The 14,478-nt window shown below is 44.4% G+C and overlaps 1 protein-coding gene across 1 annotated transcript in view; it reads right to left on the bottom strand.

The window, feature by feature from the left end:
• Positions 1-8,420: 8,420 nt before the first annotated feature.
• LOC306980980 (protein crumbs homolog 1-like) overlaps positions 8,421-14,478 on the bottom strand; it is a 36,645-nt gene continuing 30,587 nt past the window's right edge. Inside the window, exons 10-13 of the mRNA XM_079580526.1 lie at positions 12,231-13,092; positions 11,407-11,523; positions 10,413-10,539; positions 8,421-8,780 (exon numbers count right to left, since the gene is read on the bottom strand). Of these exons, the coding sequence (XP_079436652.1) occupies positions 8,559-8,780; positions 10,413-10,539; positions 11,407-11,523; positions 12,231-13,092 (1,328 nt within the window). The 3' untranslated portion in view covers positions 8,421-8,558. The remainder of the gene's footprint in view (positions 8,781-10,412; positions 10,540-11,406; positions 11,524-12,230; positions 13,093-14,478) is intronic.

Here is a 14,478-nt window from a genome sequence, read left to right as displayed (position 1 = left end):
AACCATCTGTTTGGGTTGGCCAGCTTAAACACTGTCTTGCCTCTTATCAAGTCATCGGCAGGGTTACTTGCTGTGTCTACATACCGCCAGATGTATGAGGCTGTCAGATCTTGGATCTCAGAGACACGAGCTCCAACGAAAACCTTAAATCGGCAGGACTCCGATGTCAGCCAGGTGAGAACTGTAGTTGAGTCTGTCCACAGGTATGTATCCGTGATGTTTAGAGTGAGCTCTCGATGAATGAGGGAACAGAGCTGAGCACCAGTTAATGCTGCACAGAGCTCTAATCTTGGTATGGACTGTTGACGCTTAGGGGCTACTCTGGACCTGGCCATTATGAATGAAACATGAACTGTGTTGTCAGCCATTGTAGTGAGGTAGGCAACTGAGCCATATGCTTGCTCTGACGCGTCACAGAAGATGTGGAGTGTACCTTGCCCCTTCCGATGCAGCCTCTTGTAGGGCATATGTATGAGGTATGATCACTCTCTCCAGTTCAGGTAGCTCTCAATGATCTCTGGAGGTAAGTTAGGGTCGTCCCAGCCTCTCCTTTTAGCCCATAACCTTTGCACAAGGATCTTCGCCCTGGTGGTATAAGGAATGATGATCCCTAGTGGATCGTACTGTTGATCTAGCACTTTGTAAATGTGCCGCATGGTGGGCGTTTGATTTACTGAAGGCTTAGCTTTAAAGCCAAGTTTGTTAGTCGGACAATGCCACCTTAGACCCAGTGCTGGCTCTTGAGGGTCGGCGCTCTTCTCAGCTAGCCATTGCTCTGCGCTTTCTGAACGGGCCCTTGGAGGTAAATGTGCGACAACAGCTGGCTTGCCCATTGCCGGATGTCAAAGCCTCCTGACTTCAGATGGTGGATTAGCTTGTCAATCAGTGACTTGGCAGACTCAGATGTTGGGAGGCTTTGCATGCACTTATCAACGTAGAATTTCTGCTCAATCGACTGAAGGATGTCCTCATTACCCTCAACATGGTCCTTGGCATGCTTTTGCAGCGCAAATGTAGCACAACAGGGGCTGCTTGCAGTACCAAATGGGAGGACACACCACTGGTATATGTCAGGCTCTGCCTGCTCTTTGCATATTCCTACATACAAAACGTAGTAATGGCTGATCCCCAGTCAAGAGACGGACCTGGTGGAACATTGCTCAGATATCCCCACTGATGGCAACTGCATACTGCCGAAAACGCAGGAGAACACCGATAAGGGATGGACCAAGGGTTGGGCCTGGAAGGAGCTGTTCATTGAGTGACAAGCCATGGAATCTGAAGGAGCAGTCAAATACTAGACGGGGCTTGCCGTTGTGGTGGACAAGGTGATGAGGTATGAACCATGACTCTGCAGATGCCTCTACTTCTCCTGGACTGAGCTTGGTGACACAGCCTCCACTTATTAGCTTCTGGATCTCAGTCTCATACTGCTCAGCAAGGGCTGCATTCTTTGATAGACGCCGTTCTGTGCAGTAGGGGGATGACTGCATCATGAGTGGCCTTGAGCTGTGGTGCACCTTTGGTACGTAGCAGGGGCGTGGCATACCTGAATGTGTCATCAACCTTTACTCTCTTGGTACGTGTTTCGAGGATGTTTATGGCTTCTTGGTCTAATCGGGATCTAGTTGCCAACCTTTCATTTCTGAATGTAGTAGCCAAAGACGTTCAACCTGCTGGTAGAGGTCATCCGGAGCTGGTCTGAAGGAGGTAAAGTAGCAAGTAGTGGAAGTAGAGGCCATACTGTCGGGACCCTGGAGTGTCCATCCAAGTGAAGTATTGATAGCTGTAGGTCCGCTTTGACTACTTCTCACTGGCTCTTTGGCTGTGATGAGGTGAGTACAGTCGGCACCTATGAGGAGTAGTGGTTGCACTTTGTTGAAATCTGGCAATGGGAGGTCCCTCAGGTGACGGTAGCGTTTCTGCAGTGTAGCTAATGGGTAAGATTGCTCTGCTAAGGCTAGCTGGCTTGCTGTGTAGGCGTGGCTGATCAAATAACGTTCCTTTGGGCATTTTTGTGGGGCTATATAAAAGTTCACAGCCTAACCGGAAAGATGAGCGACGTCTTGACGAATGGTTCTTAGGGTGAGAGTCTCGGGTTTACCTTTAAGGCCTAAGCTTTGAACAGCATCAGGGAGTATAATCGTGCGTTCAGTCCCGTCGTCAAGAATAGCATAGGTTGCCAGTGACTTGTTGCCATGGCTCACAATTACAGGAACCACTTTGAGGTACACTTGCTTGCAGCTGGAAAGTGTGGCCTGGTCACCTAGGGTAATGAGATATACATGTGAGTCTTCTGATGGGTGCTGTGCAATGTCTCGGCATTGTGACAAGTAGTGCTCTGTGCTCTTACAGAAGAGACATAACCTTCTGGCTTTCAGTGAATTAGCTTCGGAGCCAGGAGGTTGTGTGTTGGGTGTATTGGAACCGTGATAGACAGACACTGGCCCCTCTAATGAAGTGAGCATTCCCACTAGGAGGTCAACACTGAGGGCAAAACTCTGGAAAGCTGTTGTGCCTCCATAGTGTCTACAAGACTGGGCAACCAACTTGGCTTCATCCAAAACTAGACGCTCCATTGGTACACAGTACTTATAGTGTTCAAAGAGTTCAGTGTGAGGATTAAGAAGGTGGTCTAGCGCCATCTTGAGGTCAGTGAATTCTCTCTCACTGTCATTGAGTAACTTTGGTAGTTCAGGTACTGGAACAGGTTGTTTAGGCTGTTGGAAGCCAAATGGAGATGGTTGCTGAACGTACATGGGCTGGTGGCCATTATATACCGGGGGTGCTGCTGGGCTTGGTGCCAAAGTCACTAACTGATACATGGGCTGAGTGGCAGTGGATGATGGCAGAGAAGTAGGAAGTGCAACAGGAGCTGGAAGGTAAGCAGGCTGTGCAGCGGTAGATGGAGATGGCAGGTAAGTAGGTTGTGCAGCAGGAGCTGGAGATAGCTGGTAAACAGTCTGAGCAGTGGGAGCAGCAGGCGGCTGATAAACAGGTTGGTAAATAGGCTGATAAATGGGCTGTACAGGTGAAAGGGAGGTGTACTGCTGCTGGTATTGCTGGGGAACACTGGGCGCAGTCGATTGGAGACCTGCAAGCAGCTGTACTGGAGTCAAATACTATATCATTTTACCCACCTCACACACAGACGCAGACATTTGTAGCTGCCCAACTGAAGCCAACTGACAGCTCAACTCTTTATATGGTGCCCCGTTACCAAGCAACCGTAAACTCCTCCCACCTAGTCAACTGCAATAGAGAATTTACAACATATACCTTTATTTTTAATGTTCCTTTCATGAGTTTGGACAGCGTAGCTTCATACCCTAAAGCAACAGCGCAACCGGCCTGGCCAAGACCACTGAGCCGGCAAAGAACCTGTGGAGTTGAACCCGTGCCCACGCAGACACTGTGTGCTTGGCACCAGGAAGTTAGCCCTGGAGACCTGTTGGTGCACCGAGCTGCTGCCCACAGACTCTCGGCCATCGCCTGTCTACCGCTGGCGGCTTCCACTTCAAAACAGCAAGACCTAACGCAATGACAGTGGCGCGGAAAGTAGAGCGGGTCGTCTTATGACCGGAGGTTCGGTGGTTCGATCCCGCTGGTGCACACTGTCGTGTCTTTGGGCAAAAGACACTTCACCTCCAGTGTCTGACACTGGTGGTTCCGTGATGTAAACGCACTCCACGTCAACTGTTGGTGTCTTGCTGAAAAGTGTTCACTCCTCTTTTTGCGTCCATACGTTTGCTTTCCAATTAGGGTTGTGCTGATCGTGATGGATGGGCAACATCACGATGGAGAGCCACCATCGTGATGCCACGCCCCCTCCTGTCAGAAACAGTCACTGATCTTCTGTGGGCCTTATAAACCTTCAAACTGTGCAGGGATTGCACTGTAAATTCAATCACGAATATAACTAATATGCGCGCTAGTTTCAGTAGCCTGCCAGAAGCCATGATGTGTTAGCCGTAATTATTAAAGTAAAGACGCAGCACTGCTCTATTTCTGACGCGCGGAGCTCTCTCTCTTTCTCTCTACAGCTCAAAGTTTAATAGCGCATGGTTTTGCTTTGCTTTGCTGTATACGGAAACTTACACCGTTTTAAAATGACGAGATGGCTCTCACATCGGAGCTAGCTGAACACGCATGGGTCTAGACTATTCTCACGAAGGGCCGAGAGAGGAGAGAGAGGAGAGAGAGGAGAGAGAGGAGAGAGAGGAGAGAGAGGAGAGAGAGGAGAGAAAGAGGCGCGGTGCAAGAGGTACGAAGTTACGAGCTCACGGACCGGGCGGCGCATGGAGCTGCTTCAAAAACGTAAGCTACGACGCAAACGTGTACATATTGTCCCGTTCACCCACTGTTTGTTAAACATTACGTTAAAATTGAGCAAATGCAAATAATAACCTCCGATTTACATTCGTATTAGTGTGATAAGAGCCTTGGTATTGAGGAGTTGACGCTCTTAAGTCGTTTTCCTCTCAGACTTTGCGCACGAGTTTTAGCACATTTCTGTTGCAAAAGTCGTGTTCCATGACTGTGTTCAGATCATGTTTAGTTTAGATCCATTTATCCTGCAATCTCACATTTTCCTAACATAAATAGTAATATGCAGCTTCTATATAGGCTATGTAAATGTCTTTAAAAAATGGTTATAATGAGAAATGGACAATATCATCAATATCATTATTTTTCTAATAGAGAAACCAGTTTACTGTACTCTTCATGACCTAAAGAACCTCAGCCTTCTGTTCTGAGGGAAACTAATGCAGAGAACGGCATTAAGGGAGTGGTCAGGTGACCCGCACCTGCCCAAATGACGTCCTCTCTCCCAGTGCGCAGTACACCGAGCGGCCACCAGAGGGCAAATGCGATATAAATAGCTAGTAAGTCAGTTTTGCAATAATAGCCTAAATGTTCATCATTAGTGTTGTGTTTATGTAGGAAACAAAACAGGGTGAAATAACACCCTGTTTACAATAAATGCCCTTTATTCTTGGCATTTTCTCAATAATCTTTATGAGGTCATCCCTGAAATGGTTTTCAGCAGTCTGTGAAGTCAAGACCATTTCTGGTTACTACATGATGAAACGCAGTGAGAAAAGTGCAAAGCAGTAATCACAGCAAGAACCTTGTTTTACCTTGTTTGTTCAAAACATAATTCCATATGTTTTCATTCATGAATGAAAGCCTTCAGTGAGTCTACAATGTAAATATTCTTGAAATAAACATTTCCAAGCATTTGACTGGTAGCCTATATATCTGGTGATAATTGATCAAATATGGGGTAAATTATTTTCTTTTAGTGTATTGCAAATATTGCGTCAGCAGATACAAAAATGACTCTGGTACATATAACTATATGATAGAAGAGCCACAAACACAACCTTGTTATCTACCGTGTACACACAAGTGATCAATAGCTTTTATCACCCTTACTCTTTATGAAATCCTTTTAGGTTTTTGCGTTTCAGCATTTATTTGCTTCAGTAATTCGTTTTTGCACTTCAGGCTTTGTGGGACAGTGAGCTGGGGAGGCTTAGCATGGGACCCCAAAACTGTTGAAGAGTAGGCAATATGGGCCTCTTATGCAACAACCCGAGACAGTCTGTGTAATTGTAAGCTTTAGGTCTTGGAAACATCTCGTCTGTTTCTCTTATCACAGTGCCAGAGTCGGAGTTACCCGATGCCAGCATTCCTCCCCCATGCCTCCCCCTCTCTGTGTGGGACGGGGCGAGGATGAGATTCATCATGGAGGAGCAGCTCTGACCAGGACACAGGACACAGGAATGCAGCATCACAGCTTCAAAGACCAAGCCACATGCGGAGAACCAGAGAGTTGTCTGCTACTGAAACCGCCGAACTTCAGGAGATGAAACTGTTCATGAATACAAGACGAAATTATGTTGAAATCACTTTTACTCCAGAACCTACAGATTTATAAATTAAAGAATCTCTAACTATGCATCAATATAAATCAACAGCTTTAACTACAAGTATGTTTTAAGGTTTTATTCCTTCATAAAAACAAAACAAATCCACAGCCTAAAACCATCTATTTACAAAAAGTACAGAGAATTTACACCCTAGAAACAAAAGATTTTTTTTTTACAGGAGCCAAAACTCAAGTAAAAAAAACACACCTAAAACAAAAAAAAAAAAGATCAAAACAAAACACGACAAAAAAGAAAGTAAATCAAAACAACCCCAAACAGAGCCGTATGTGCTGTACATGGCACAGCTGAATAAACCACTCCAGTGTCACGTCACTACCCGTCTGCACACAATAATACTGTCTGCCATTAGCTCAACTGTGCACAAAATAATTATTATATATTATCACCAAAACAGGGCATCCTCAAAAGCACATTAGAAAGGCACTGTAACATTTCAGTGGTATCATACAAAGAAGCCTCTCCTTTTCGACTTTGAAAAATTATATACAACTATGCAATACTGAGAGATTTCTTTTCGCTTTGTACCAAGCAGAGATGTAACAGTAATAATGGCAACCTGTAAAAATGATCTTAAAGGGGCTCTACAACCCTTTCCCCATCTTTAAACCAATGGTTATCTGTATTGTGTGGCGCAAAAGCAAACAAAATAAATTTAAAGCCACACCATGTAACATTCCAGCCAACAAATACAATAAAATGCAACCATTTATTTCATTACTGATACTTTTGTCATTGAAAAATCCATTTAAAAAAATGACGAGTGTAGATTCAGCTCTCCTCAGACCTGACCTAACTTTACTGGGAGAGGGACGTCTCCAGCTCGTCTAAATATGAGATAAAATAGATTAGGTCTCCATCCAAACTTGTTCTTTGATTACCCAGTACATAAATAGCCTTTTCTGTGTCGAGCTGGTCATTGGGAGCATGTTTTGTGTTGGCAACAGTAGAATCCACAATGTTACACAGTGTGCCTTTAACTAGCTCGCCTTTTTGTATTTGAAAACAGAGGGGAAATTAGTTTTGCCCTTCTTTAGTATACTGTAAACTCAGACATTTGTGGGAAAGACTCTGTACATCTAACTACAAAGCATTTGTATCAATTTGTACTGTGATTAATTAAACCGTTTTTTTTCCCATTGGAGAAGAATAAGTTCCTGTCAGGGAACTTTTAGATCTAAATGTTGCATGTCCACTGCATGGGAGAACGCATTCCCCCATCTTTCAGCTTTTCAGGGTAAAGGATCCAGGAACTATTTTGGAGGATCCAGCAAAGATTTGGGATGATATTTAGCAAGAGTGTTCCGGTAACTGTTTTGGCCTCTTCCCTGAATCCATCACATCAATCCAAAAGTGTTCCTGAAACTACTAATTTACAAAATAAAAGATATGTCCAAATGCAACATAGAAAAAACTCAACGACAGTCTTACAGACCTTTAGGAACCACAGGCTTAAAGAAGAACAAGTAAAGCCACAGCACCATTGAATATGTTGAAATACAGTAGCTTGAGTTATTGGTAACGATAGATTAGCACAGATGGAGCGAAAGGCAGGCGGACAGTTAGACGTCCCGCAGCAACTGTCAGTAGCACCTTTTAGTTCAGTGGCATCAGAGATAGAGCTCTGCAATACTTGCTGTATGACACAATGGGAGACGATGTAAAAAATATGTAAAACCTTCAAATAAATAGATAGCAAAGAAAACACTTTTCTGAGCGCAGTCGTGGCAAACAGAAACACAGTGACTTCAACTTAAAACAATACAAGTATATACAATGCAGTGATCGAAAAATTAGGACTCCTTTGTGCTCTCCAGTGACGTCCTTGCAGGTTTTTCAATATTTACATTTTATTAAAGTCCAAAAATTGATCAAGCATTTTTCCATTTCAGTCTGAAGTCTCATTTTATGTCTCTTTAAAAGTTCGGACATTCATTGAAAAGTACTTTACAATGCGCGTGTCATCATTCAGTGTAAACTCCATTCCAACATGCTTTACATCGCGCAGAAGTGAGTCTTGAAAGATGTGTTTGAAGCCTCTTCTGTCTTCTTCATGTATTGGGTTTCTTTTTCATATTTGCACTAATTTGTAAAAGAATGGCCCAGAAAGTAGCACATGCTTTTGACATATCGGGGTCCAAACTCCAACGGGAAGTCAGACCTGTTCCCAGTGCATGTTGGTGTCCACCAGGGCTGCCCTTTGTCACCGGTTCTATTCGCTATTTTCATGGACATAATTTCTTTGCACTGCCAGGGAAGTGTCCAGTTTGGGAACCTCGGCATCTCATTTCTTGGCTGTTGGCTTCACTAAATCAGGACCTTTAGTGTTCAGCACCTCCAAATCAAGGCCAGGGTTCGCCAAAAAAACGGTGGTTTCCCCTAAGAGGGGAAGCTGTCCTGAGCTGTCCTGGTGTCCCAGAACAGCTGGAGGAAGTGTCCGTGGATTGGGAAGTCTGGGCATCTCTGCTCAGACCGCGTCCCGGCCCCAGACAAAGCAGAAGAAAATGGATGGATGGGTTCAAACTCTATTTTGACTAGTTTTGTGTTGATTCAGTCATTCGTTTAAGTCTTCGTTTTGTCCCTCTTTAGGTGAACCAGTGGGGGTCATATTAGCCTCTCCTCGGGGGGCACCTTGAGCACACTGCCCATCTCCAGTCGGGCCCCTGCCACCTCCTGGGAGCTGGGGCTGTAGGTGCCCTCAGACTGGCGCTTCTTCCGGGCCGTCATCACCAGGAAGAACGCGGCTAAAATGGCCAGAAGCGCGCACAGAGTGGTGAGCGGGATGGTCACCGCCAGCCACGGGACACGCTCCGTCTGCTCCTCTTTCTGCAACACAGGAAAAATTACGGACTCAGTTAGTAGTTAGTTTGGTGTAAATAACAACAGGCCGAATATCCAAGACAACAGAACATTTAAATCTGCATGGCGACTGTAGGGTTAAGGTCAAGTGATAGTTTCACTCCATCTGTTTCAGTTGGCACTTCCTTTTACTGTAGCCTTTGAAGTGCTGGCAGCGTCTGAGGAAAAATAGTCGGTTTGACAAAAAACACATGGCAAGAAGTTTTTGTAAATGGTAAAGCCTTTGCTTTTTTCTTTAATATTGAGCTTTGACTTTCTAATCCAATCCACTTTTATTTGTATAGCACATTTTACATTAACACAAAGTCTCTAAAGTGCTGCACAGAGAACAAACTAGCAGTGATTAGAAATATGAGCACATATGTTAAAAAAAAAGTCAATATGTATATAAATGTAAATGTATAGAATGTATTCTACAGTATTTGCGCATCTGTTTTATTAACCAAAAATGGTCCGTATTCAATTAGAACAATGAGACAGAAGAGTTATAGAAATGTGTGCCGATGATACAACAGACGTAGAAATCCCTGTGCCGCTCGAAGAGACTTCACGCACGGCCACTCACACAAACGCAGCAAATTCACAGCAAACTTAGGTCCTGACAAAACATTAGTGTCATGTATTGTTCTCTGGAGCCAATGAGCAGGCCTAAACAAGCACACAGGAGTATATGGTTTGAGATGTACACAGGTGCCAGTAAAATATGAAAATCTAAATCACTAGAAGATAACACCTGTGTTACACTGCACAAAGTTGTTATTTGCTGAAAACGTTATCATGAGAGCAGTTGGGAGGACTCTTATACACACAACAAATCTCCAGTTCTGTTCACGATCATGCTTCTAGAATGTAAATAATTATAACTGTGATTAGTGTTCCAAAATAGCACACACTGCCTGATGTCGGTCGCAGCTCGTCTTTGGTCTTACAATGGTTCTCTTTGTAATCTTTGTCCCTGCCGCACTGTCATTAACTAAGACCTGTGAATTTCAAGATTTTCCTCACGACGCATGATCGTTCGTCGCAGACGGCCAAAATCACACATACATCCGGGTTTTTTTCTACTTAGCAAGCTTATAGGGACTATACAGAGTTTAAAAATGTTAAAACAAAGTATTTTCCTCCCCCTACATGTTCCAGCCAAGTCCTAATGTGTAGAATGAGCTCAGACCTGTTCACCACAACTGCCTCTAAAATCCTGCACAGTCACTCAAAAAGTTGTCAAAGAAGTGCCGTCATATAGAGACTGCTGTTACGCGTACGACCTGAGGTGGCAGTAGTGAGTATAAAATGACCAACTTGCATCTAGTCGCTTTAAAGTCACCTTACGACGCCAAGGCTGGTGGCTCTTATGACTTGTAAACTTGCCAATATTGCACTTGTAGTTGTAAATTACCTTTTGTTATGTAATTTAAATTTTGTTAAGTAATTTTAATTGTGTAGGACTAAATCAGGTGCAGCCATCTTTCTAATGTAACTGCACACTGTCCTTTCAATAAACTAAACTAAACTAAACTAAATGCGAATGTGTAATGGACGCTGTAATGGAAAAGAACAATGCCACATACAGTAGTTATAGGAGTAACAAGTGTGACTCACGGTGTTGTCACAGAGTTTGCCGCTGAAGCCCGGGGCGCAGAGGCACTGGAAGCGGTTGAGTCGGTCCAAACACGTGGCTCCGTTCAGACAGGGCCCCGACGCGCACTCATCTATTTCTGTCTCACACCTGAAACACATCACAGCACAGGGTTTATAAAACAGTCAGGCTCACAGGAAGTGCCCGCCGCGACCTCTGATCTCTGCTCTGGCCTCACAGACAGTTTACTGTGGAAGCAGAACACACCTCAAGAAAGTAACTACCGCTGTGGGAAAGGAGACTAGGGTGACCACCTTGTAAAGAAGTGACGCAAGTTATGTGATGTGGTGGGACACAGGGGCCAAACAAGAGATATCTTAATAGACTTTGATAATCAATTATATTTAAACGATTTACAATCACATAGAAAACACATGAAGGGGTTTTGTACTTTAACTTTCTAAACTCTTTCAACAACCACCCACACATTTTCTTTCCCAGCAAGACAGGGCACCCAGAAATATGTATCTTATCTTATTCTTTAAGCAAATATCATATTTTGTCTATGATTTCAGAGCTCTAATGAAGAAGACTGACATTATCCACAAGTCTGACGGGAGGCAAGATTAAAAAGCTGCATAATGCAAGGGGTTAAGAGGCTAATTCCATGGTAGGTCATGTAAAAGAGGGACAAAGGTTCAACAGAACAAAAGTCAAAATTGAAAAGCAGTGATTGTTTTTGAAATAAAATAAGACTAGAGATAAGATTATTGTTCCATAAAGTTATGTCCATGTATTAGTACTTTTCTTTCTTAAAAATAAGAATAAGGTAGTACTAAAATCCAAAAACAATCAAATACATGAACTGAAGAATAATGCTAAGGTAAATGCAGGTTCCTATTGACTGACACGTTTGCCTGAGTTAACCTGCAGTCCAAACATGGCTGCCTGCAGGTAGTCTCAGGTCGTCCGAATGTTCACTCTAGTGTTTTAAGCTATGGAGTGTCCTGAACTCACCTGGAACCGGCATATCCAGGCTTACAGGTGCAGTTCCCTCCAGTGTCACCTCCGACGCACACGCCGCCGTTTTCACAAGGGGTGTTCAGGTCACAGGAGACAGGAGGGTAGCGCCACCTAATGGATACAGACAGGCTGTCAATTCACTGTTATAGGGGTGTGTTAATTATCGGTCAGGTTATAGGCAGTATACGTTATGGAGAGTTTTATTATAGGTCTGCTATGTGATAGGCAATGTGTGTTTTAGGTAAACATGGGTTTTCACATAAGGAGCTCGATATGAAAAAGAGGTGGTATAAAGGTTCCTGATTTAAGGCTACATTTTTAATGCACACATTGAAATTATTTTTTTGCCACTCTGTTTGTGGCCTTCCATTCTGTATATGGTTCAATGTGCATGATGAAAAGAGACTCAGACACCTTCTGTGGTCGCGTGAATGCTTTGGTTAACAATCAAAAATCAGTTTAGCATGTTGCTTTGAAGCTGCACTATGTAACTTTTTATGTGGAAAAAAAACTTTGATATTTGTGCGTATTTGACCTTACTAACCTTTGAGTGATCAGCATGGCGCCTTTACTTTCCATCACAGTGGTCTCTAGGACACTCCAGGATCAATTGTTTGGAAGGTTTTCTCTGCTGACAGACCCTCTCAGTAGAAAATCCTCCATACTATTGATCCTGGAGCGTCCTAGAGACCACCGTGATGGAAAGTAAAGGTGCCATGCTGACCACTCATACAGCCGCTGGGTCACTAGAAGGTCAAATAAGCCGTAGGATGCAATTATTTTAGGCTACCCTAGTGGAAACAGTTATTGGTACTCACTGGCAGCGTTTCCCGATGTATCCCGGTGGACACGTGCAGGTGTGCGTCCTCTCTGCCTCCACACACGTGCCTCCGTTCACGCAGCTGAACTCCAGGCAATTATCGACCTCGTCCTGGCAGTTCTTCCCGATGTACCCGGGATCACACTCGCACCTGTAGTCTGCCATGAGGTCCTTGCACGTCCCGTAGAGGCAGGGGCTGTACGCGCACTCGTCTATCTCCATTTCGCACAGGATGCCCTCCCATCCCGGGCTACAGCTGCAGTTAAACTCATTGAACTGATCCTGGCACACGCCGCCGTTCAAACAAGGCTGGGAATCGCAAATGGGGGAACCTTTGCATCCAACGTCCGGTTCGTGTCCGCCCAGTCTCACAAACCGGCTGGCTTGAGGGACGTTTGCCACTTTTATGAGCGGGAGATAGACCTCGCCAACTCTGACTTCTCCCAGGCACCCGGTGTACTCCTCCGCCAGCCAGATTTGAGTGTCATTCAGAAAGTTGAGGTTGCCGCCGTTGCCGAAGCTACTCCCGCCCCTGTGCCCGTCCACAGTGAGGCGCCAGCGGGACGCGGGCATCTCCGGATCGGCCATGGTGAGTTCGATGCGATGCCACGCCCCGTCCGAAACGATCTGCTCGCTGTTGAACGCCAAAAGCTCGGACCCCGCACCACTGTCCATTTTGACCAACAGCGTGGAGTTCAGCAGACCCAAACAGAAGACTTGGTTTTTGCCGTCGGCGCGGACCAAAATGCCGTTGTCGTCCCGCGTCCTTAGGTTCAGGGTGATGCTGGTGACCGGGCCGAGCAAAGAGCCGTTGGCCGCGAACTGCAGGGAGTTGTCTTGGAAGATGGCTTCAGTTAAACCTGTCAACATAAGACGTGCATATTTTAGTCTTCTGTTATGAGTCTTTTCAATTGGATTATTACTGGCCTCATACCGTTATGCAATATATGCATTTGCCTGCCTGGCTTTTGAGCGTCAAAACTCTACATACACGATTATTGCATGACATTGGTAAAGTTTTACCTTGAATGAAAGCCTGTAATCAGAAATCATTCTAATAAAACCAGGTCTTCACTGCTTTGTAAACAGCTCTCTCCTCTATATTCAGACAGGCCAAAGGTTCAATCTACTCCTTTGCTAAATATTACTCCGAGGTCTATTGGCTTGTGTACTTATCATTTCAAGGAACCGTGCGTCTAGTCTGCAGCGCTAATTAAAATCCGAGCAAACAAACTCGCCTTTGCCTTTACCTAACGCGACTTGACCCCTTTAAGTGAGTGTGCTCGGATTAAACTGTAGTCATCTCTCTGCAGCGCAAGAGATGAAAAACCGGGTCTGTTCCCATCTCAATTGACAATTTAAGTCAAAAATACACTGCCTGACCAAAAAAACTGAATTTACAGTAATTGTCAAGGCCTGGGGCTGCTGCAGTTGGTCAGGTCTAGGTTCAGGAACACTATGGGCCCAAAGAATGAGATCTGCTGACGACCTGAGCATCCTGAATGACGAGGTTATTCCAATGGATTTGATGTTGCATTACTGAATCCTAGTTGATGCTAGGATTCTATATGCTGTGAATGGTCAGAAGCCATACAAATTAGGGATGCAGTTATTCACTTTAGTCAAGGTTCCATATGGATTTCGATTTTGACATTTTGATTTGATTCAATAGATCTAATGTGCTGAACAAGAAATACAAGTTAACATTTTTGGCCCTGTCTGAGAGCAGTGTTTCCCAATCAGGGGTAGGAATTATTTCAGATGAAAAAAGAAAGTGAGACCGAGTAGAATTTCAACATCATTTTGAAAGGAAAGTTAGGTTTAATATTGTTTTTCAGTAAAAGGTTTAATTTTGAGAGTAATTTAGCCACATTTTGAACACAACACACTCTTAAATACTGAATAACCTTAGTTAAGTTGGGCACTTTGTTATAATGTTGGCAGGATGTCTGTGTGGGCTCTCAGTCGTACAGGAGTTGTACATCTATAATGAAGGTTCTTGACTCATCTTCTGTACTCTGTAGTTGAAGTGCAGTACATTTCACTTCTCATCCAAAAGGCTTTGTGGTTCTAAGTCTCAGCCCAACTCTTACCTGGCAAGATCCTCGAGGTAGGGGGAACTCGGAGGATAAATGAACCACTCAAGAGGTACGCGAGACAAAAAAGTGGTTGTTGCTACTCTGCCTTCCAGACAGATCAAGCGGGGAGGTCAGTGTTTTCCAGGAGCAGTGTCTCGCAGGCAGCGA

Source organism: Gobius niger, assembly GCF_951799975.1.
Source record: "Gobius niger genome assembly, chromosome: 1".
Lineage (NCBI taxonomy): Eukaryota > Metazoa > Chordata > Actinopteri > Gobiiformes > Gobiidae > Gobius > Gobius niger.
Note: the sequence above shows the minus strand (reverse complement) of the source record. Positions and strands in the feature narration are given on the sequence as shown.